At 39.5% G+C, this 25,875-nt stretch overlaps 1 protein-coding gene across 3 annotated transcripts in view; it reads right to left on the bottom strand.

Annotated features, from left to right (window-relative positions):
• Positions 1 to 1,184: 1,184 nt before the first annotated feature.
• The window catches only part of ACVR1 (activin A receptor type 1), an 88,098-nt gene continuing 63,407 nt past the window's right edge, over positions 1,185 to 25,875 (bottom strand). For all 3 annotated transcript variants that reach the window (XM_045479898.1, XM_045479897.1, XM_045479899.1), the window contains 2 exons: positions 3,118 to 3,248; positions 1,185 to 2,404 (listed from right to left, as the gene is read on the bottom strand). In XM_045479898.1, the coding sequence (XP_045335854.1) occupies positions 2,270 to 2,404; positions 3,118 to 3,248 (266 nt within the window). In that variant the 3' untranslated portion in view covers positions 1,185 to 2,269. The remainder of the gene's footprint in view (positions 2,405 to 3,117; positions 3,249 to 25,875) is intronic.

The raw sequence follows: 25,875 nt of genomic DNA on the forward strand, positions 1-25,875 counted from the left end.
TTCTCCATCAGCAGATGAACAGATAAACAAAATGCTCTATATACGTAACACTGGAATATTATCAGCCATAAAAAGAAAAATTCTGATACATGCTATAATGAGGATGAATCTTAAGGACATTATGCTAAGTGAAATAAGCCAGTCTCACAAATACTGTATAATTCCACTTGTATGAGGCAGGTCGAGTAGTCAAATTGTAATGAAAGAAAGTAGAATGATGGTTACCAAGGACTATAAGGAGTTAGGAATGGGGAGCTATTGCTTAATAGGCAGAGAGTTTCAATTTTGCAAGATGAAAGGAGTTCTGTGGATGGATAGTGGAGACAGCAGCAAAACAATGTGAATGTACCTAACCACTTTTAAGTTTGTTTTGAGAGAGAGAGAGAGAGAGAAACACGTGTGCGAAGGGCAGAGAGAAAGAATCCTAAGTGGGCTCTGCACCACCAGTGCAAAGCCTGACACAGGGCTCAAACTCACCAACTGTGAGATCGTGACCTGCGCCAAAATCAAGAGTCAGACACTCAACCGACTGAGCTGCCCAGGTACCCCATACTTAACTACCTTTAAATGGACAGTCCAGTGGTATTAAGATGGTAAACTCTTATGTGTATTTGATCACAACTTAAGTCAATGTAATAACCCATAAATAAATGTATCTTAATGATGTTTTCAACTTACCTCTGGTAAACATTCCAAAAATTCACACCTCTTAATCGGGCTATTTTAAACCTTACCTTTTCAATCCTGGTGAACACAAGAAGTGGAAAAAGCCAACAGTGGTCCCTCCCCAAGCAGTAGGGTGAGATGTAGAAGACTGCTTTCCACTCATGTGGGACCTCATTCATTCCATTTATACTGGCAACCCCCATGACTATAAATGGACATGCTTGGACATCATTCATCCCATTTATACTCACAACCCCCATGTGAAGAAAGCAGGTTAGAAAGGTCCGTTACTCTCATTTCACAGTTAGGAACACAGACCAAGAAAAAACAATCACAAAGAAACAAGATTCAAATTTTCTGATACCAAATTCAAGCTGGAAATCATACTCCTAGGACCCTCAAAATTGTTACTAGACTTCAAAAGCAAATTCAGTTTACAAATTCATTTTTTTGCTTCTATTCCCATAATAAAATGCTTTCTAGAATGCAGATATTTTTTATATGGTAAAAAAATTCACTTTTTGACTTGAAAACCTTTTATTTAATTTATACAAATAACTACTAAATACAAAAAGTAGATTAAAACAAAATAGTTATTTTTTTCTGGCAGAGTTTAAATGCACATAATGGATAATTCCGAAGAAAATGCATTTTCCCCACAGCGTTCAGGACTAAAATTCTACTGAAATCTTTGCTTCTAAATCAGTAATATATTCGGTGGTGTCACATGGGTAATGGCTAAATACATTTCTGCATATGAACTGAAAAAAGTTACAGTCTACACACATACAAATGTGAAGCACTTAAAATGTGAATTTAACTGATAATAAAAGAAAATGTCCATTTCAGAGTATAGTGTTAAAAACATTTCAGTAATAAAATCATAAGACCACATAAAAATAAGCTTTAACATATGCACGGAGCAGTTTTGTAAAAACTGCTGAGTGCACAAGTAATAAATAATTTGCAAAGTTGTGTATAAACAATTCCTAATGTTCAGCATCATTGTAAACATCCGCACATGTGTAAAATGCAGCAAAGTCTGACATTACATTTTGTTTTGCCAAATTGAATTCCTATTATCCAAAGACAGACCAGTGGAGTACGCAGCCAACGTTTTGGCAAGTTGGGTCTTTAAAATTAAGAGTAACAGTGCAAGTAAGGAATGCAAAGAATTCCTAGTGCAATAAAGAAGAGAAGCACAGGCAATATTGCTGATAAAAATTCACCACCTCCGTGAGTTTCCCATGGGGAGAGTCTAGGAGACTTGTGAAGGATCTGCAAAGCCACTGTCTTAATGCCCAGATCTCTTTTAGGATTTCTCTGTGTTCCTCCAGTTCCCCTACCTTTGCAACAGCGTCTGTCCCACATTAGTCTCTGTAGTGTGAACAGTTTGTGAAATGCCCAGTTCACGGTCATTGAGCGAGGTTAGGGTGGTTTTGGTGTCTCCCCCGCACGCGGCTGGGTAGAATGTCTGCCTCATCAAAGCAGCCACTTGCGGAGGGAGACAGATGGATTCTGTTCTGACGGCCGGTCAGGCCAGCATTAGGTCCCAGCTGGACAATGACAACGACAAATCTTCCTTTTTGACACCGTGAAAATGTCAACAGTCCGTTTTCAATTTGTCTAGGGAATTATCAATTTTGGTCAAAGTCTTTTTGATCCGCAGAGCTGTGAGTCTCGCGGATGGGTTCTGATACCAGCATTCCTTCATCAGCTTGGCCAGAGAGGTTAATGTCTGAGAAGAAAGAAACAAACACCACAGTTAAAACAGTGGCTCTTCGGTGGCCCCAGAAACCGGGTGGATGTTAAGCGATGTTCCCGCCACCTTCTTTAAACAAATAATCAAGGCCGTGACTGCTGGATAAGGAGCCCCTCTTCAGTTTCATGAACCCTGGCCTCTGGACTCCTCCTTTCAACCAGCTGATTTTGAGGTAAATTACATGGGATGGGCTGCACCCCCTGATGTTTTATGTTTGCTAAAGGGATCATGCTACCCCTGAGTTAATAATGAAATCTGCAGATGGAGTCATCTCTCCATGTTTCAGATTTGCTGCTCCCAACGGGAAGCAATAAGAATCTTGAGCCAAACAGCTTCTGTTTGGAGTTTCAGATATGCAGTGATGGAAAAGAGGTTCATCTCTTGTTTTACTTGTGAAACTGCAGTCCTAGGGCTAGTGGCATAGTAATGAGTCTCTTAACTACTGGAGTTAGTCAATAGTTGAAATTCTTGTGAATATTATCATTTATTAGCAAGATCAATCAGAATGCTCTTTCAGCAACGAGACCGTTTTGTGAACCTACTCAGTTAGGTCTAAGGCCCTTCTACATAAAATAGAGAAAGCAATAGATAAGGCAAATCATTCAGGAGTTATGTTATTTGCTTGCTCTGGACTTTCACCTAGTAAAAAGGTGAAGACAGTTTTAGAACTAAGAAACTGACACTCTTACCGGGTCTGAGAACCATCTATTGGGTATGTTTGGCCTCTGTTGATCCACACAGACCACCTTTCTCATATCTTCAAAACTTGGGTCATTGGGAACCACATCATAAAATGGTGGCTTGTAATCCTCCACAATACCTGCACACATGAACAAGAATTGTGTTGGTTAGCAAGAGAGCAGAAGTTTCCCCTAGGATTTTACTGATTGGTGCCACAGATTATAATGTGATAGGAAAAAGTACTGAACATCTTCTCTTCATGGTGATTCTGAAAGCTACAGAATAAGTGGAGAACAAGGTAATAAGTAATTATTCTTCCTCCAAATCTGTCTAGGAATTCTGTTGGAAGAAAATGTGGCTACCACTCATGTAATTACAATGTTGATAAAATGCTCCAAGAGTGTATATAAACAACTCTAAGATACCCAAAATGTAACAGAGGACAAAATTCCTCTGGTGATCAAAAAGAGACAACATTCTGGTACAAGATGGCAATATAGGAAGACCCTGCCTCATCTCCATGGACACCCCAAATCTACACCTATTTATAAAGCAATTCCTCCTGAAGAACTGAGTGCTGAATGAAAAGCTTCTGTACAACAAAAGACCACAGAGTATGGCCAGAGAGATGGAGACAAGGCAATGAAAGGAACCCCACCTCCAACACTGTTGAACTACTGTGGGATAGAGATAGTACCGAGGGACCACGAACAGGTTGGTCTCCTCGGGGTACAGAAAAAAAATGCCAAAGTTTAAAAGATCAACTAGAATATAAAAGATCTAGCCCTACAACTCCAACAAATGCCAGGGGATCTGCTGGAACTCTCTCTCAGTCAGGGGCTGGTGTGAACACCACTCCTTAAGTGCCCCCCAACCTTGATAGTGCAGACAGGAGTGGGGTCTTGGCACCATTGCCAGGCTACGGCCTCAGTGAGACCCAGGCTCATAGCCTACACCAGTCCCAGCCATCCCAACCAAGGCAACCACACATTGAGACACCCCTGGTCAGCACTTACTATGGCTCCAGCCCTCTGGCTAAATTACCCAGGAACACTCCAGATCCACACCACTTAGGCTCCAGACAACTTACCAGTACCACCATTACACAAGACCCTGGAGCCCCAAGCCTATACCTGTTTAAGCTCAAGCTAACCTAACAGGGTGCCCTCTTCATGTAGCACAACACTTTAACTCCACTTACCTTGCCAGGATTCCCTCTGTAGGAGTACCCTGGAATAACCTGGCTTGCAGCCACTTCAGCTGTCCTGCAAGGATGCCCTCCATGCAGAGAACCCTAGGAACCCACAACTGGCATCCTCTGACAGGAGAGCCCCAAGACTTCTGACCAATTCAGCTCTGGTCATCCCATCAAGGCAGCCCCAGCACAGATCAGACACAGCTCTGGACAGCCAACCAAAGTAACTAGACAGTCTCACAGGGGAGGACCATAAAATAGACCATCCCTTCAAGTTTAGCTGTTCTCCCTAATTCATAGAAACACTGAAAGCCAAGCAAAATGAAGAGACAGAGGAAGATGCTCCAAAAGAAAGAACAAGAATATACCTCAGGGAAAGAAGTAAACGAAATGGAAATAAGCGATCTACCTCGTAACGTGTTCAAAGGGATGGCCATAAAGTTGCCACTGAACTGGAGAGAAAAATGGATAAACTCAAGAAGAATTTCAACAAAGAAACAACCAGTCAGAGTTGAAGACACAATACCTGAAATGAAATCTATACTAGAGGGAATCAACAGTAAATTGGAGGATGCAGAATGGTCAATTATCTATTGGAAAGCAGCCAAGCTGAAAAGGAAAAAGGAAAAAAAAAAATAAGGATAAGTTAAGAGATCTCTTAATATCACAAAACATCCGCATTATATGGGTCCCAGAAGAAAAACAAAAATGGGACAGAAAACTTATTTGAAGAAATAATAGCTGAACACTTTCCTAATCTGGGGAAAACAGACTTCTAGGTCCAGAAGCACCAAAAGTCCTGAACAAGATGGAAACCAAGGAATTCCATGCCATGACACATGATAAGTAAAATGTCAAAGAATAAAGATAAGGACAGAAGCAAATAGTTACATAAAAAGGGAAATGCCATAAGGCTATCAGCTGATTATTCAGAAATTTTGCAGACCAGAAAGGAGTGGCAAGATATATTCAAAGTGCTAAAAGGAAAAAACTTCTAAAGTCAAGAATGGCTCTCCTTAAATTCTAAATAACCTTGATGGGGGCGCCTGGGTGGCGCAGTCGGTTAAGCGTCCGACTTCAGCCAGGTCGCGATCTCGTGGTCCGTGAGTTCGAGCCCCGCGTCGGGCTCTGTGCTGGCAGCTCAGAGCCTGGAGCCTGCTTCCGATTCTGTGTCTCCCTCTGTCTGACCCTCCCCCGTTCATGCTCTGTCTCTCTCTGTCCCAAAAATAAAAACGTTGAAAAAAAAAAAAACTAAACTAAACTAAATAACCTTGCTGGGAAAGAGTTCCCAGACAAAAGTTAAAGCTCATCACTACTAAATAGACTTTATAAGAAATGCTAACAGGACTTCTTTAGGTAGAAAAGAAAAAGGAAAAAAAAAATAGAAGAAAATTATGAAACTAGATGATTATTATAAACATGCCATATATAAATCTCATGGTAAATACAAAACATAAACCTATAATAGTACACAAGAAATACAAAGCCAAGCATTGCTAAAGAAAGTCATCAGTCACAAGGAAAGAGATCAAGAAAAGACGAATGACAAAAACAACCAGAAAGCAATGAACAAAATGACATGGGTACACACCTATCAGCAAATACTTTTATTTTATTTTTATTTAAATTCAAGTTATTTAGCATACAGGGTAGTAAAGGTTTCAGGAGTATAACCCAGTGATTCATCATGTCCACAGAACACCCAATGCTTATCCCAACAAGTGCCCTCCTTAATGTCCACCACCCATTTAGCCCATTCTCCCACCCACCTCCTCTACAGCAACCTTCAGTTTATTCCCTGTTATTTAAGAGTCTCTTAGGGTTTGCCTCACTCTGTTTTTATCTTATTTTTCCTCCACTTCCCCTATGTTCATCTGTTATGTTTCTTAAATTCCACATGAGTGAAGTCATATATTTGTCTTTCTCTGACTTATTTTACTTAGCATAATATCCTCTCATTCCATCCACATTGTTGGTAAGGGCAAGATTTCATTTTTTTTTTTTTTATTGCTGAGTAATATTGTGTGTGTTGTGTGTACAGACGACCTCTTTATTCATCAGCTGATGGACATTTGGGCTCTTTCCATAATTTGGTTATTGTTGATAGCACTGCTATAAACATTGGGGTGCATGTGCCCCTTTGAATCAGCATTTTTGTATCCTTAGGATAAGTTCCTAATAGTACAATTGCTGGATTATACGACAGTTCTATTTTTAATTACTTTGAGGAACCTCCACACCATTCTCCAGAGTGGCTGCACCAGTTTGCATTCCCACCAACGGTGCAAAAGAGTTTCTTTTTCTCCACATCCTCGCCAGACTCTCTTGTCTCCTGAGTTGTTAATTTTAGCCATACCGACAGGTATGAGGTGGTATCTCATTGTGGTTTTGATTTGTATTTCTCTGATGATGAGTAATGCTGGGCATTTTCATTTTTGTTAGCCATCTGGATGTCTTCTTTGGAAAAATGTCCATTCATGTCTTCTGCCTATTTTGTCACTGGATTATTTGTTTATTGGGTGTTGAGTTTGTTCTTTATAGATTTTGGATACTAATGCTTTATCCAATATGTCATTTGCAATTGTCTGCTCCTATTACCTTGGTTGTCTTTTAGTTTTGTTGATTATTGCCTTTGCTGTGCAGAAGATTTTTATCTTAATGAGATCCCAATTGTTCATTTTGCTTTTGATTCCCTCGCCTCCAGAGACATGTCTAGTAAGAAGCTGCTATAGCCGAGGTCAAAGAGGTTGCTGCCTGTTTTCTCCTATGGGATTTTGATGGTTTCCTATCTCCTATTTAGGTCTTTGATCCATTTTGAATTTTTTTTATGTGTATGGTATAAGAAATTCCAGTTTCATTCTGCATGTCACTGTCCAGATTTCCCATGACCATTTGATGAAGAGACTGTCTTTTTTTTCATTGTATATTCTTTCCTGCTTTGTCAAAGATTACTTGGCCATACATTTGTGGGTCCTTTTCTGGGTTCTCCATTCTGTTCAATTGATCTATGTGTGTGTTTTTGTGCCGGTACCATACTGTCTTTACGAGTACAGCTTTGCAATACGGCTTGAAGTCTGGAATTGTGATCCCTCCAGCTTTGGTTTTCTTTTTCAAAATTACTTTGGCCTTTTTCAAAATTACATGGTCTTTTCTGGTTCCATACAAATGTTAGAATTGTTGGTTCTAGCTCTGTGAAGAAACACTATTGTTATTTAATAGGGATTGCAGTGAATGTGCAGACCGCTTTGGGCAGTATCAACATTTTTAGCAATATTTGTTCTTCCAACCCATGAGCATGGAATGTTTTTCCATTTCTTTGTGTCTTCTCCAATTTATTTCATAAGCTTTTTACAGTTTTCAGCATATAGGTCTTTTACCTCTTTGGTTAGGTTTATTCCTAGGTATCTTATGGTTCTTGGTGCATTTGTAAATGGGATTTATTCCTTGATTTCTCTTTCTGCTGCTTCATTATTGGTGTATAGAAATGCAACCAATTTCTGTATATTGATTTTATATCCTACAACTTTGGAGAATTCATATCCATTCTAGCAGTTTTTGGGTGGAGTCTTTCAGGTTTTCCATACAGAGTATTGTGTCATTTGCAAAGAGTGAAAGTTTGACTTGTTTGCCAATTTGGATGCCCTTTTGTTGTTGTTGTTGTCTGATTGCTGAGGCTAGGACTTCTAGTACTATGTTGAACAACAGTGGTGAGAGTGGATATCCTTGTCATGTTCCTGACATTAGGGGGAAAGCTCTGTTTTTCCCCATTGAGGATGATATTACCTGTGGGTCTTTAGTATATGGCCTTTATGGTGTTGATGTATGTTTCTTCTAAATCTACTTTGTTGAGGGTTTTTATCATAAATGGAAGCCATACTTTGTCAAATGCTTTTTCTGCATCTATTGAAATGATCATAAGAGTCTTATGCATTCTTTTATTAATGTGGTGTACCACGTTGATTGATTTGCGAATACTGAACCAGCCCTGCAGCCCAGGAATAAATTTCATTTGATCATAGTGAATAATTCTTTTAATGTACTGTTGAATTTGATGTGCTAGGATCCTGTTGAGAACTTTTTCATCTAGTTTCATCAGGGATATTGGCCTGTAATTCTGCATTTTAGTGAGGTCTTTGGTTTTGGAATCAAGGTAATGCTTCACAGAATGAGTTTGGAGGCTTTTCTTCCATTTCTATTTTTTTGGAACAGCTTGAGAAGAATAGGTATTAACTCTGCTTTAAATGTCTGGTAGAATTCCCCCTGGGAAGCCATCTGGCCCAAGACTCTTGTTTGTTGGGAGATTTTTGATAACTGATTGTTTCTTTGCTGCTTATGGGTCTGTTCAAATTTCTATTTCTTCCTGTTTGAATTTTGGTAGTGTGCGAATTTCTAGGAATTTGCCCATTTCTTCCAGATTGCCCAGTTTGTTGGCAAATAATTTTTCATAGTATTCTTTTATAATTGTTTGTATTTCTGTGGTGTTGGTTGTGATCTGTCCTCTTTCATTCATATCTATTTGGAACCTCTTTTGCTTTTTTGAGAAGTCTGGTGAGAGCTTTATCAATTTTGTTTATTCTTTCAAAGAACCACCATTTAGTTTCACTGATGTGCTCTACTGGGTTTTTGTTTGTTTGATTCTATATCATTTACTTCTGCTCTAATCTTTATAATTTCCCTTCTTCTTCTGGCTTTTAGCTTTATTTGCTACTCCTTTTCTAGCTCCTTTACGTGTAAGGCTAGCTTGTGTATCTGGGACCCTTTTTGCTTCTTGAGATAGGCCTGAAATTGCTTTCCTATTAGGGCTGCCTTTACTGCATCCCAACAGGTTTGGACTGTCATGTTTTCTTTTTGTTTTCCATATATTTTTATGTTTTCCATATATTTTTAATTTCTTTAATTTCCTGGTTTTTGAATTCATTCTTTAGTAGGATGTTCTTTAACTTCGATGTATTTTAGGGCTTTCCAAATTTTTTCTTGTGGCTGATTTCAAGTTTTATAGCATTGTGTTCTGAAATATGCATCATGTTCTGAAAATATGCATGTTCTGACCTCAATCATACCTCAACCCCCTGTTTAAGGCTGATTTGTGACCCCGTTTGTAATGTATTCTGAAGAATATTCTATGTGCACTTGAGAAGAATGTGTATTCTGCTTTAGGATGAAATGTTCTGAATGTATCTGTTATCTGGTTCAGTATCCTTCAAAGCCAATTGCTTCCTTGTTAATTTTCTGCTTAGATGATGTGTCCATTGTTGTAAGTGGGATATTAAAGTCTCCCACTATTGTATTAAATGAGTTTGTTATTGATTTATATATTTGAGTGCTTTCAAATTGAGGGCATATTTATAATTGTTAGATCTTCTTGATGGATATACACTTAATGATGATATAATGCCCTTCTTCATCTCTTGTTAGTCTTTGTTTTAAAGTCCAGTTTGTCTGATAAAAGTATGGCTACTCCAGCTTTCTTTTAAAATCGAGTAGCAGGACAGATGGTTCTCCATCCCCTCACTTTCGATCTGCAGGTGTCTTTAGGTGTAAAATGAGTCTCTTGTATATAGCATATAGATGAATTTTTTAAAATCCATTCTGATACCTATGTCTTTTCATTGAAGCATTTAGTCCATCTACATTCAGAGTGATTACTGAAAGATATGGATTTAGGGGCGCCTGGGTGGCGCAGTCGGTTAAGCTTCCGACTTCAGCCAGGTCACGATCTCGCGGTCCGTGAGTTCGAGCCCCGCGTCAGGCTCTGGGCTGATGGCTCAGAGCCTGGAGCCTGTTTCTGATTCTGTGTCTCCCTCTCTCTCTGCCCCTCCCCCGTTCATGCTCTGTCTCTCTCTGTCCCAAAAATAAATAAACGTTGAAAAAAAAAAAAGATATGGATTTAATGCCATTTTGTTACTTGTAGAGTTGGTGTTTCTAGTGATGTTCTCTGGTCCTTTCTAGTCTTTGTTGCTATGGTCTTTCTTTTCCCCTCCACTCCGAGTCCCTCTTAAATTTCTTGCAGTGCTGGTTTAGTGGTCACAGATTCCTTTAGTTTTTATTTGGGGAAATTCTATCTCTCCTTCTATTCTGAATAACAGCCTTGCTGGATAAAGAATTCTTGGCTGCGTATTTTTCGCATTTGGTACATTAAGTATTTCCTGCCACTCCCTTCTGGCCTGCCAAGTTTCAGTGGACTGGTCTGTTACTACCCTTATGTGTTTACCCTTGTAGGTTAAGGCCCATTTGTCCCTAGCTGCTTTCAGAATTCTCTTTGTATTTTGCAATTTTTCACTATATGTCATGGTGTTGACCTGTTTTTGTTAATCTTGAAGGGAGTACTCTATGCCTCTTGGACTTGGATACCTGTTTGCTTCCTCAGATTAGGAAAGTTCTCAGCTATCATTTGTTCAAATAACCATTTTTCCCCTTCTTCCTGCTTTTCTTCTGGGACTCCTATTATGTTGATATTGTTTCATTTTATGGAATCACTAAGTCTCTCCTTGTGATCTAATAATTTCCTTTCCCTCTTTTTTTTCAGCTTTATTATTTTCCATAATTTTTTCTTCTGTATCACCTATTTTCTCTTCTACTTCTTCAGTCTTCATTAGGACTGTATCTAGTCAGTATTGCATCTCAGTTATAGCATTTTTTAAAATCTCAACCTCACTAGATTTTAGGTCTTTGACCTGTGCAGTAAGGGTTTCTCTGGTGTCTTCTGTGCTTTTTTCAAGCTTAGCCAGTAGTCTAATGACTGTTATTCTAAACTCTTATCCAGATATATTGCTTATATCTGTTTTGAGCAAGTCCCTGGTTGCGATTGCTTCTTGACCTTTCTTTTGGGGAAACCTTCTTCATCTTGTCATTTTGGCTAAGTTTCTGTCTTTTGCATGTTTTAAAAACTTGTTATATGTTTCCTGCACCTGAGACTACTGCATTAAAAGGGATCATACACTGTCCTGGGCCTGGCACTTGAAGTGTTTCTGGTGTGTGTGGTGTATACTCTATTACTGTATTTTGGCTGCTCATTCCCACTGATCAGTCCTCTGTAGAGCTCCTCCTTGCTTGCAGTGGGGAGTGCTTGGCCTTTTAACTAGGTGTGCTTTGATTTTGTTGTTGTTGTTGTTGTTGAAATAAGCCTGGAAAAAGGCTGGGGGAAGCCTGATCCCCCCCAAAAAAGAAAAAGGGAACAAAAAAAACCAACCAGAGAATCGAAAAGTTATAGGGCTAATTCCAAAAAGAAAGGAAAAAGAAGGAAAGAAAAAGAAAGAATTAAAAAGAGAACCCAAAAGAGAGAAAAGGAAATTAAAAAAACCAAACTATGAGCCTGATTCTGAAAGAAAAAATAGGGCCAGGCTTAATTTTTCTTTTTTCTATTTCCACCAGAACTACAGGTATCGTTTTGAAGTGCTCGATTTTCAGTACACTTGGTGCATGCAGGGTGCTGGCTGTCCTGATCTTCTGGAGGAGAGGCCTTCTGTTTCGGCTCAGTCTTGGCCCAGTAAATAAGCAGTTGCCAGACTCAGGGGGTGGGGTTTGGTGTAAGCAGGTCCTGCCTCCATTAGGAGCCATACTGTGTTGCTCTCTTAAGTCCCACTGTGTTGTGGGAAAAATGGAGTCACCCCAATCTCATGTTTCCAGACTGTTCAGGCAGCCCTCACAGAATAGGTAGGCCAGTCAGCTCACCCTGTGCCATAAGTTCACTGCTAGGATCAAAACCCAAAGCCTTAAAGGACCCAGCACCTCATGGATCCAACCCTCTCCTCTGAAGTAGAGCCTCTCCACAGTGTCTGAAGGCCTGTCCCTGAAAAACCATCCCACACCAGCACAGTGCATGGAATCTGTGGTGTAGCACAACTAAACGCAGCAAAGTTTATATTCCCTCTGGGTGCACCTCTGTCTCCTGCTGATGAAAGGCTTTTGGCTGGTGCCCGCAGTGTCTTTTGTCCTTGGGAGGCAATATACCCTCTTCCAAAAGTACTCCAGGAAGGGTAATGTTTTCTCCCAATGAACCCAGGAGATCCCTACACCATGCTATGCACTGAGGGGCCAATTCCCTTATCCCCAGGAGCACGTGCCACAGCTCCATTCTGGAGAAAGTCATGCACCACCAGAACCTCAGTTTGAGCTCCAAATGCTGCTAGCAAAAAGCAAATGAAAACAAAACAAAAACAAAAAAACCTGTGTTACTCAGTACTTCTTGCTCCCCAGTCTATGATCCAGAGATGTTTTCCTCTTGTGCAAACTCAGTGCTACACTTTATCAACTCCTCTTTCTCTCCCCCTCTGCAGCACTGCTGTTTTTCTCTCAATTCACTTCCATGTACCTCACACCTGCCACGCTATCTCCCTCCCACTGTGGAGATCCTTCTGCCACTCTGCAGATCAATTTCCTGGGTGCTCCAAGGATGTGACCTCAATATAGCTGTGTTTGAGGAATGAGGAAAGCCCAGGTCCCCCTACTTTCCTGCCATCTTAACTCATCCCCTCTCAGCAATTACTTCAAATGTAAATGGTCTAACTATTCCAATCAAAAGATATGGATCAAAAAAGCAAGTCCGATCTATATGCTGCCTACAAGAGACTCACTTTTGACCTAAAGACACAGACCAAATGTGAAGGGCTGGGCTGGAAAGAGAGATTCCATGCAAATGAAAGCCAAAAAATTTTTTTAAAAAGTGCCTGGGAAGTAATACTTCTATCAGACAAAATAGATTTTAAAACAAAGACTGTAACAACAAAGAAGAGCATTGCATAATGACAGAAGGATCAGTCCAACAAGAGTTAACAATTGTTGGGGCACCTGGGTGGCCTGCTGGGGCTTGGTTGAGCATCTGACTTCAGCTTAGGTCGTGACCCCCCTGGTTTGTGAGTTTGAGCCCCCGGTCAGGCTCTGTGCTAACAGCTCAGAGCCTGGAGACTGCTCTGGATTCTGTGTCTCCCTCTCTCTCTGCCCCACTCACACTCTGTGTCTCAATCTCTCTCAACATGGAAAAAAAAAAAAAGAATGTAACAATTGTAAATGTAGATGTACCCAATACTGGAGCATCTAATGCAAATATTAACAGACATAAGGGAGAAATTGACAGTAATACCCTAATAGTACAGGATTTAATACCCCACTTACATCAATGGATGGATAGATATTCCAGGCAGAAAATCAACAAGGAAACAGTGGCTCTGAATGATGTATTAGACAAAACTTACTTAACAGGTATAGAATATTCCATCCAAACACAACAGAGTACACATTCTTTTCAAGCACACATGGGACATTCTCTAGGGAAGATCACATTTCAGCCCAAAAGTCTCAATACATTTAGGTAGATTGAAATCATACCAAGATTCTTTTCTGAATAGAAACACAAAATCACAAAAAACCAAAAACTGTGGAAAAACAAAACAGGTGGAGCCTGAACATACTACTAATGAATGAACAGACCAACAAAGAAATCAAAAGGAAATACAAAAACACGTGGAGACAAATAAAAATGAAAGCACAATGGTCCCAAATCTTTGGGACACTGCAAAAGCAGTTATAAGAAGGAAGTATATGGCAATACAGGCCTAACTCAAGAAACCAGAAAAGAATTAACCCAAAGTTAGTAAAAGGAAGGAAACAGTGACAATTAGAGAAGACCTAGAAAATAAAAGATCAATGAAACCAAGAGCTGTTTCTATGAAATATCAAGGAAATTAATAACCCTTTACCCAGACTCATCAAGCAAAAGAGAGGACCCAAATAAATAAGTGAAAGAAATAAAAACAGACCACAGAAATACAAAGGATCAAAGAGATTACTGTGAAAAATTATGTGCCAACAAACTGGACAACTTAGAAGAAATTTAAGTCCTAGAAACCTACAATCTTCCAAGACTGAAACAAATAGGAACCAAACAGACCAATTACTAGTATTGAAACTGAATCACTACAGATTCCCAAAAAACAAAAGTCCAAGACCAGACGGATTCACCAGTGAATGCTACCATTCAAAGAGTTAATATCTCTTCTCCTCAAACTATTCCCCCCAAAAATAAGAGGAGGGAAGCTTCTAAATACATTCTACGAAGCCAGCATTACCTTGATACCAAAACCAGTCAAACAAACAAAAACAAAAAAAAACTATAGGCCAACATCCCTGGTAAAAATAGATGAAAAATCCTGAAAATATTAACTGTTTTCAAAAATACATTAAAAGGATCATTCACCACAATCAAGTTGAACTTATTTCAGGGATGCAATGATGGTTAAATATTCATAACCAAAGTCATACACCACAATAGCAAAAGATGAAAATCAAATAATCATCTCAATAGATGCAGAAAAAGCACTTGACAAAATTCAACATCTGTTCATTATAAAAACTCTCAAAAAGGTTTTTTTAGGTGTTTTTTTTTTTGTTGTTTTTTAGGTTTAGAGGGATTGTACCACAACATAATATAGGCTATATATTACAAACTCAGAATTAAGGGAAAAGCCTTTTTTTAAGATCAGGAATGAGACAAAGATATTCACTCTTACCACCTTTATTCAAAATACTAGAAGTACCAAAAAAAAAAGAAAAAGGCAAACAAATTGGTAAGAAAAAAAAAATAAAACTGTCACTATTTGCTGTTGACCTACTACACACAGAAAATCCCAAGGACTCCATAGAAAACCCTAAAGACTCCTTCAAAAAAGCTATTAGAATGGACAAATGAATTCAGTAAAGTTGCAAGATACAAAACTCATTTACAGAAATCTGTTGCACTTCTATACACTAATAACAAAGAGGCAGAAAAAGAAATAAAACAATTCCATTTACAGTTCCACCAAAAAGAATAAAATACCAAGAATAAACTTAACCAAGAAGGTGAAAGACCTGTACTCTAAAAGCTACAAGATTGACGATGACATAAAGAAACCTATCATTCTCGTGGATTGTAAGAATATTATTAAAATGTCCATACTACCCAAAGCAACGTACAGATTCAATACAATCCCCATCAAAATAACAATAGCATTTATCACAGAACTGGAACAAACAGTCCTAAAATATGTATGGAACCAAAAAAGACCAGGAATAGCCACAGCAATCTTAAGAAGAACAAGGCTGGAGGTATCACAATCTTAACTTTCAAGACCTATTACAAAGTTATAGTAATCAAAATAGAATGGTACTGGCACAAAAATAAACATATAGATGGATAGAACCAGACAGCCCAGAGACAAAGCAGACAAGAATATATCATGGGAAAAAGACATTCTCCTCAGTTGTTGGGAAAACTGGACCACTTTCTTTCACTATACACAAAAGTAAAATGAAAGACCTGACTGTAAGACCTGAAACCATAAAACTCCCTAATCTCTTGGACATCAGCCTTAGCAACATTTTCCTGGATAGGTTTCCTCAGGCTATAAAAATGAAAGGAAAAATTATTGGGACTACATAAAATATTTTGCACAGAGAAGGAGACCATCAACAAAACAAAAGACAACCCAGTGAATGGGAGAAGACATTTACAAATGATATATATAGTAGGGGTTAATGTCTAAAATATATAAAGAACTTAGCCAACACCAAAACTAACAACAACCCAATTAAAAATGGGCAGAGGACTTCAACTGACATGTTTCCAAAGACATCCAGATACTTAACACACATGAAACGATGCACAACATCACTAATCATCAGTGAAATGAATATCAAAACTACAGTTAGATAGCACCCGACACGTGTCAGAAGGGCTAGGATCAATAACAAATATTGGCAAGGATGTGGAGAAAAAGGAACCTTTGTGCATTGTTGCTGGGAATTTGTTGGTGCAACCACTGTGGAAAACAGTAGGGAGGTTACCCCCAAAATGAAAAAGATGTCATATGATCCAGTAATTCCACAATTGGGTATTTACCCCAAGAAAATGAAAACACTAATTCAAAAAGATATATGCACCCCTATGTTTATTGCAACATTATTTAGAATAGTCAAGATACAGAAGCAACCTGTGCCCCTCAATAGATGAATGGATAAAGATGTATTATACACACCTCTCCCAGCCCTTCTCTCTGGAAGACTACTAAGCCATAAAAAAAGAATGAGATCTTGCCATTTGTGACAATATAGAGGATTTCATTTATGTGGAAAAAGAGAACGAACAAAAAGCAGAAACAGACCTGTAAACACAGAACTGGTGGCTGTAGCAGGAAAATAGTTGGGAAAGTCGACATAAAGGGATGAAGGCGAGTGGGAGGCACAAGCTTCTAGTTAATGGAATGAATGTCAAGGAGGATGTGTGGTGCTGTATGGTGACAGAAGGTAGCTACACTTGTGGTGAGCATGAAATAATGAAGAAAGTTGTGAAACCCACTATGGTGTAACCCTAAAACTAAAGTAACATTGTCCACTATACTTGAATTAAAAAAAAAAAGAGAGACAAGGCCTCTGAAAAAAGGTACATGAATCTAGTGGTTTCAGACCACAAATAGAAATACGTAGCTAATCCACGACCATCATCAAGATATTCCTGTTGGTTATGAGATGCTTAGGGGGGAAATCACTGCTATGAAATAATTCCCCCCATTGGAAGAATGCAAACAATATGAAATATTCATTTTCTCATTCACTCTATGGTCAATGAGCAACCTCAAACTGCCAGACAGTTGTGTGCTTGATGGCTCTATTATTTACTCTCAGACTGAAGGCACAAAAGAAAATGTAGAGAAAAGACAGTCATTTGGAAAGACAGAAGAATGACAAAAGGATGAACTCTCCCCTTCCCTAAACCAGTATGGAAGTGGTTCATTTCAGCTTACCTTCTACCCCGGCATGGCTTCCAATGCCTTAGAAGCCCTTTTTCCCAGAAAAACTACTCTTCTTTGTGAAAGAAACTGATGTAATTTTACAAATAGAGAAATTTAAAACTTCATCACTTAGAATTAGAAAATGGATTCTTCCCTTTAAAGAGAAGAAACCAAGGAAATCATTTTTCTTGCACCATCAAAGGCTTTGACAATGAGGACAGGGGACTACTTGGTCTATTGCCCTCTTCCTCTCTCCATGTCACTTTCTTCTGTTCCTAAATACCTAACATGTTGTTTGAGAAAAAGAAAAACTGAATTATAACTTTGCTCACAGTGTTCTAATTCCTACAAGCCACCTGAAAATCTTCAATCTCCTTTTCACTGCTCAGAGAAATTGAGTGCAAGAATCCATTTCATAAACCCTATAAAAATATACACTGTTGATGCACAAGGTTAGCCATGATAATAGGAATATGTTAAAGAAATCATATGGATTTTCTTAAACTTCACAGATTTGACTAAGTTAATTTATACCATATTCCATGTTTTCAGTAATGTAAAAATAAATTTCTGGGTGAGATCGCTTAAATCTAGATAAGTTATCCACATTGCACAATTGCATTTGTAAACTGTATTATTCAATGGATTAAAGCTTTTCAAGGCAAAACATAAACCACCACTTTCAGAGGATTTGTGACAGCCCATCTCAAAGGCCTTACCTCCCCCTCTTGGGAAGATCCCATGAAGCTTTCAAAGAAAACTATTTTCTTCTAGTACTAAGACATATCACACAACTGGACACGTAAGGTCATTTATACTTTTTTTAGGGGCCACATGAATTTATAGGCCATAGTAAGAGATGGGTCCTTTACTGGTCTGTCCACTTCTCTGAAGGAGAATACAGTTAGCCTACTTCATTATTTTTTTTTTTTTTTTAACATTTATTTTCAAGAGACTGAGACTGAGTGGGGGAGGGCCAGACAGAGAGGGAGACAAACAAACAATCCAAAGCAGGCTCCAGGCTCTGAGCTGTCAACATAGAGCCCGATGCAGGGCTGGAACCCACCAACTGTGAGATCATGACCTGAGCTGAAGTCGGATGTTTAACCAACTGAGCCACCCAGACGCCCCTTTAAACAAATCTTTTTTTTTAACATTTATTCTATTTTTTTTTTTTTTTTTTTTTTTATCTAGCATAGTAGTATAACTGTTTGCATTTGCTTAGCCAGCTATTTGGGATAATTTGCCTGGTTAGCTTGGGAAGGGCTAAGTGGACCTTCTCTATAAAGGCAGAAGAAAAAAGCATAGGTGAATTTTTTAAACACGGGATCTACTGATCCCAAACAACAAACTTCACTATGCAAAGCTGAAGTGTTCCCTCCTGTTTATATTCCCCATACTTTAATCTCATTAACTGTCCCATGTTTTAACAAAAAGAAACCAATTTAAAAAGATCATTTAATTGATTATGCCTGGGATTTAGTCACACCTCTCTTTCTTCAACCACTGGTCAATTGTGGATGGTTTCTCCATCTCATTGTGGAGAAGCATGACCAGTGCCAAATAAATCCGGGATTAAACTCTGGCAGTCACGTGGAACTCCTCTGGTCAAAGAAAGCAACCATTTCAATGAATAGAAAGTACATTACGTACCTACCATGTGTAGAACACCATATTAAATGTTGAGGATGATAAAAGTGGAAGACATGCTCTTGACTGTCGAGGAACTCAAAATCTAGTGTAAGATGGGGACAAGCCCTTCTTTCCTTGGATAATGGAAATCTTGTAAAAGCTCAAAGATGTTTTTCACCCACTATCTTTGCCTTTCAGAATATATTTGTACATGCTAGTTCCTAAATTGGCACGCATAGTTTAAGGGATCAAAATGGTTATTGAGTCAGAGGTTGTGCTTGGCACTGGGGATACAAAAATAAAAAAGATGCAGTGCTGGCAATGAGGCCCAGAATAAGGGGAAAGGGAAATACGAGCAATTACAAACTAGCATTAGCAGTAAGAGCATGGAGAAGATGCAGGGAAATGGTACTCAACCAGTCTTAGAGGAAAAAAACAGCTGTGTGGCTTCAGTACCAAATGTAACTGGGCGCCATCAGTAGGCCTTCCAAGAGCTAGGGCTCGGGCAGACCTAGAAATATCAGCAGTTTGCAAGGCAGGGAAGAGGATGGGGATGAGAAACATGGCCTAACAGGGGACATTCATGGCAGGGGGTGGTGGTGGCGATGAAGACAAAGGGTTACAAAGGATCCTACCGATTGCAAAGATGGAGAATTCCCTGTGGCTGAAGTCCGGTGCACATAGTGGTAGGGAGAGCAGGAGGTCAAGGGCAGATTAAAATGATGTGTTGTCAAGGTGGGAAGTTATTTACAAGTGCTCCTCATTTCTGGCAGAAATCTGGGGAGTTGGGCAAAAAAGTGAACTCGTAAGTCCCTTTATAGATAGCACTCGATGAACAAGTGCCAAATTGTGAGCCAGCAGAAGACAGCAAGAAAAGTGACTAAAAATGCAAAGTACTTTGAGTGGCACACGAGTGGTGTGCACAACAAAGGGCACAGGAATGCAGGAGAACAGGAGCATGGGAAACAGTAGTCGAGGAAGGATGAACTGAGCCAGGCCCTGCTTTCCTATGAAAGGTGGCTGGCGTGACTCAAAGGGCAAGAAAGGAATCAGAAATTATTCATAACCTACTCCCCCACAACCCTTGGCATATGTATCTGATTTATACGCTAATTTTTTTTCCCCTGGGCATATGCCTATTTGGAACTTTTCTATTCTGTGGGGCAAATATATCTTTACCAACCAATATCCCTACCATTCATTTGTTGCACGGTTCTGAGTAAACCCCTTAATTGCCATGCCTTGGTTCCAACACTTTCACACATCACAAAGCTGATACACAGACCAAGAAGAATGTCCTAGACAGTGCTCCAAAAAGCATGAAATGCCACAGTTGCATTTAAACCACCCTCTGGAAAGAAAGCCGCCTTTGTGATCCTCCCCACCAAAGCCTTAGTGTACCATTTTGTTCCCCCTTTGACAGCTGTCTCTGGGACCTACAGGTATCTGTGCTTGGAAGCCTCCCCTGCTAGCCATCCACCATATCGCATCAGCCCCTGCAAAAGCCTTGGGAGAAAAACTGTGGGAAAAGCTCATTATGTCTCCATGGGATCCTGCTCATGGGCCACCACAGTGCTCCTTCACCCATCTGGGTGTCAGCCACACCGCAGTGGCTTGCAGCTTTAGCACCAGGGCACCTTTAGGTTCCCCACGGTGCTTCCTTTTGCCCAGGATACCAATTGTTATCACCAATGAATTTTCTCATTCCCACCTACACGGCTGCCCAGACTAGTACAACTGACTAGCTCCTATTCATCTCACTTATAACTCAGTTCATGCTTTCTATTTTCCAAGAAGACCTTCCCACCTTGCTACCACAATCCCAGAACCCTGGAAAAATTCAGCGTCCTCCCTATACTCAATCACCTCCATGTACACCTCAACCATAGTGGCTTAATCTATTAAAGAAATATTAAAATCATATCTTTTTTTGCTCCACTGCTTCCCAGAGCCTAAAAAAATACCTCGTGTATTATACACACTGCATACATATTACTTGAGTGAATGTTGATTATATATCCGTGGTCCCTTATCCAAAACCTTTGAGGTTAGTTGTATTTGCAGAATTTGGAATTTTTTACATTTTAAAGATAAGAGGCACACACTATATTTATGTGACACACTAGCAGAGTCGGAGGGATACCCCACACCAAACACATTTCTGTAGTGAAATATATAAGTAGTCCCATTTAATGGGATAAATAAAGGCTATAAATAGACTCATGTCAATTAAGGTCAAGTCTGCTAAATGAATTCACCCCATAATCCCTAATGGATCTGGCTGTACTCTGAAAAATCTGAAGGTAAGGTGAAGAGACACCGTGGGATATTAGAATCATGTAGATTACGTCACAGTCCTCCTTTCCTTTAGAAGAAAACACTGAGGACCACACAGGAAAACTATTTGTCCAAGTTCATAGGTAATTAATGGCAAAACTAAACTAGCATCCAATGCCCTGTTTATAGTCTAGAATTCCTCCCCAACAAGCCAACAATGACATAATAAAATATGCTTCTCTGCATTAATCTCCTGTCACAGTATGTTCACTCTCTTCGCTGTCCTCCAACTTGTGTAGTCACAACTGAAATCCAGATAACAGGTGAAGAGAACCTAGTCCCTTGCACCTGCATCCACATGGACAGCTCCTGTTAACTCCTACAAAAATTCTGAAATCTTTCAAAGACTAGAACTTTAAAACTGAAGCCATTTTAATAAGAATTAGAATGGTTGGCCTTTGGCTTCTGAGAGAACTATAAGCTAATACAGCATTTCCTTCAAGAGTGGCACGTGAGAAAATGGGAAGTGGTTCATGGACAAAACTGATCTTCACAGCCAATACGTGCTTTCCCTCTAAGATCTGAAATAAGACAAGGATATGCACTCTTGCCTCTTTTACTCAGCATACTACTGAAAAGTGCTAACCACAACAAGAAAAAGAGAAAATAAAAGGCATCCACAATGGTGAGAAAGTAGTAACATTGTCACTAATTTTAGATGACATACCACTATATATAGAAAGCCCTAGACTCCACCAAAAAAAGCCATCAGAATAAATGAATTCAGTAAAGTTGGATACAGAATTAATACACAGAAATCTGCATTTCTATACACTAATATAAACAATCCCATCTACCATTGCATCAAAAAGAATAAAATACCTAGGAATAAACTTCCCCAAGGAGATGAAAGACTAGTACTCTGAAAACCCTGTTTTATACACTAACCAAAGGAATTGAAGATGACACAAATGGAAAGATATACCACAGACTGGAATAATTAATACCGTTAACATGTCTGTACTACCCAAAGCAATCTAGAGATTCAATACAATCCCCAGCAAAATAACGATGGCATTTTTCATAAAACTAGAATAATCCCAAATTCTGTGTGGAACCACAAAACACTCTGAAGAGCCAAAGCAATCATGAGAGTGAAAGATGAAGGTATCACATTCCCAGATTTCAAGACCCACTACAAAGCTATAATAATGAAAACGGTATGACACCAGTAAAGAACAGACACAGTGATAAATGAAAGAGAATAGACAGCCAGAAAAAACCCACATACTTATATGGTCAATTGATCAATGACAAAGCAGGCAAGAATATACCATGGGGAAAAGACATTCTCTTCAATAAATGGTGCTGGGAAAACTGGTCCACTTTGTCACACCATACATAAAAATAAACTGAAAATGGATTAAAGACCTAAAAGTGAGACCGGAAACCATAAAACTCCTAGAAGTACCATCAGCAGTAATCTCTTGGGTATCGGCCATAACAACATTTTTCTAGATATGTCTCCTCAGGCAACAAAAACAAAAGGAAAAATAAACCACTGAGATGATTCCAAAATTAAAAGCTTTGCACGGTGAAGGAAACCAACAAAATGAAAAGGGAATTCAGTGAATGGGAGAAGATATTTCACATGATACATCCAATAAAGGGTTAATATCCAAAATATAAAGAACTTAGACAATACCAAAAAAAAAAAAAATTGAATGAAAATGGGCAGAAGACCTGAACAGATCTTTTTCCAAGGACATCCAGATGGCTAACAGACACATGAAAAAATGCTCAACATCCCTCACCATCAGGGAAATACAAATCAAAACCACGATGAGGTATCTCCTGACACGTGTCAGAAAGGCTAGTGTCAGAAACACATGAAATAAACAGGTGCTGTGAAGGACGTAGAGCAAAACTCTCGTGCACAGTTGGTAGAAATCTAAATTGGTGCAACCACTGTGGAAACCAGTATGGATGTTCCTCAAAAAAATTTGAAAGAGAAATACCATCCAATTGAGTAATCCCACTACTGGGTACTTACCCCAAGAAAATGAAAATACTAATTCAAAACAATCTATACACACCTATACCTATCGCAGCCTTATTTACAATAGTCAAGATATGCAAGCAATCCACATGTCCGTTGACAGAGGGATGGGTAAAGACTCTATGTATGTGTTTGAAGTATTCCTGTTAGGAACGATAAGTGGGACAACAGACATAGTGGAAATACCTTTTTGATGCTCGGAAAACAGAGTTCACAGAAAGGCATTCTGTGCACATACATAGGTACACAAGGAAATATTACTCGGCTATAAAAAAAAGAATGAGATTTCACCATTTGCAACAAAATGGATGCCTTAGAGGGTACTACGCTATGAAGTGTCAGAGTCAGACAGAAAGAGACAAATACCAGATGAATTTATCTACTATGGAATCTAAAAAAACCCAAACGAATGAACAAACAAAAAGCAGAAACAGACCCATAAATACAGGGAACAAATTGATGGGTACTGGAGGGGAAGGGGGTGAGGCAAAATGGGTGAAAAGGAGGTAACAGTTTCTAGTTACAGAATAAGTCACAGGAATGGAAGGTACAGCATTGGGAATACAGTCAGTGGTATTGTTATAGTGCTGTATGGTGACAGTTGCTACAATTATGTGAGCACAGCATAATATACAGACTTGTTGACTCACTATGTTGTGTACCTGCACCTAATGTAACATTGTGTATCAGCTAGACCTCAAAAGACTAAGTTTGAAAAACTCCAATGAAAAGAAAAAGATTAAAATAATGGTAAAAGTACCATTTCGGTATGGAAAAAAGCATGAAGTAATACGTGTACAAATTAGTGTCACCGGAAAGAATGCCTTTCCGTGAACTCTGTTTTCCAAGATTCAAAAAGGTATTTCTAAGATGTGTGTCGTCTCACTTATTCCTAACGGGAGGACTTCAAACATTTTTTGTGCCATGGCCCCCATCAAACATTACTAGCAGATAAATGGATGGGGCTGCTGAATTAGAGATGCCGACAGTATAGGGGGTTCTGGTCCCCGTCTCCCTGCCGGAGGTTTAAGAGAATCAGTACCTCAGGCATTTCTGTAACCTAACACCGCATACTCACTGGGAAGCCCTGCCTTACCCCACAGCCAAGTACTCCTTTCTGAAACAGGAAGCGGGTTGGAAGAACAGCTCTGTTCCCTGCTAGGTAGAGTATACACGTGGCAGGTCCATGCCTCCACCTGTACTGCAGTCCACAGGCATGTGGGACCATGCACGTCACTCAAGTCAAGACTGACTCTGTTCTCAGAGATCTGTGTTAGAATTATAAAAGTAACTGCTATCTTGGGGATTCTTATCAACGTAACATAGCAAATGGTTTGTAGGTTACTGTGTAGTAAGGCCCTACTAGCAATATACATTAATGTCACAGTTAGTTGTCAGAGGAGGGGGACAAAAAGTGTAGGTGAGCTACAGAGCCCTGCTCTAAGCTAGAGCTTAGAGGGCTTAGATCTGGCACAGTGTTAAAACCTAAAGAGAGCAGGTCCACAGAAGGTCCAAATAGTTGGCACTACAGGGGTCTCCTATGAGGTGAAGAATGTATTGTTCACTGAATGCCGGGCTGTTACAAGATTTAACACACTGTTACTTGAACCAATGAAGTTCTGCCTGACTCAGGTAATTTTGTCATGAGGGCATGATTGCCATCCTCTGGTCTGGATCTCTAAACCAGGGACGTGAAATTCTAGGAATCAGTGGGAAAATACCCTTCCTTCCCACTCCACCTCCATATGCCTGTCCCCAGCCACTTATAATTAAAGGCTCAACCAAACACAACACCTGAAAGAAATTAATGAATATTCAAAAAATTTCCTAATATGATTATTCTTCCCTTTGTTCAAAACTTAATATACCCTAGTGAGATGAAATCATGAAATATAGTGGATATTAAGTTGGTAAAGAAAATAAAAGTTGTCATGGCTTTCATATATAAGCGCACTGTGCTTAGAACAGAAGCCCAAGGATTATTTAGAATAAATTCGTGTTTGACACATGTACTTTGTAAAACCCATTCTAACAAATATTTCCTAGTCTTCACCCCATTAAAAGATGCAGCCGGGCCAGCAAGGATTTTTTTTATGAGATACATTTTAACACTGGAGTCCATCACAAAATAAAGCCAGTAATGGTGAAACAAGTGTGTCCACCCAGCACTCCCATGGGAAGTGAAGAGAAAAACAAATGTAATATCTGAGTGAAGGATTAACATACGGAGAGGTGAGGGAAGGCCAACTGAGGTCCACAAGCACACCATTGTCCTCTGACACTCATTTTTTTAATTTTTTTTTAACGTTTATTTATTTTTGAGACAGAGACAGAGCATGAACGGGGGAGGGTCAGCCAGAGAGGGAGACACAGAATCTGAAACAGGCTCCAGGCTCTGAGCTGTCAGCACAGAGCCCGACATGGGGCTCGAACTCACAGACCGTGAGATCATGACCTGAGCTGAAGTCGGCCGCTTAACCGACTGAGCCACCCAGGCGCCCCCTGACACTCATTTTCAATGGAACAGTAAATACCCATGGCCCCATCACCGAACACTCACTACATGCCAGAGACACATGAGATGCTTTACATACATTGTCTCAGTTCATCATCAGAGCTTTTTAAAGTGAATATTACCACCACCAATATTTTTTGGATGATGAAACTGATGTAAGTGATCAAGTCGGAGAGTATGATTTCACAGCCTGAAATGTTAAGGATGACGTCACACCGCCTTGGGAGGGCCCAAGGGCAGTGGCACACAAAGGGCACCACTCGATAGCTTCTAGGAGCAGTGCTCTGGCCCCAAGGAAAGCCACAGCAAGGGAAGACAGAAACG

The sequence above is a fragment of the Leopardus geoffroyi genome, chromosome C1 (assembly GCF_018350155.1).
Source record: "Leopardus geoffroyi isolate Oge1 chromosome C1, O.geoffroyi_Oge1_pat1.0, whole genome shotgun sequence".
NCBI classification, from domain to species: domain Eukaryota; kingdom Metazoa; phylum Chordata; class Mammalia; order Carnivora; family Felidae; genus Leopardus; species Leopardus geoffroyi.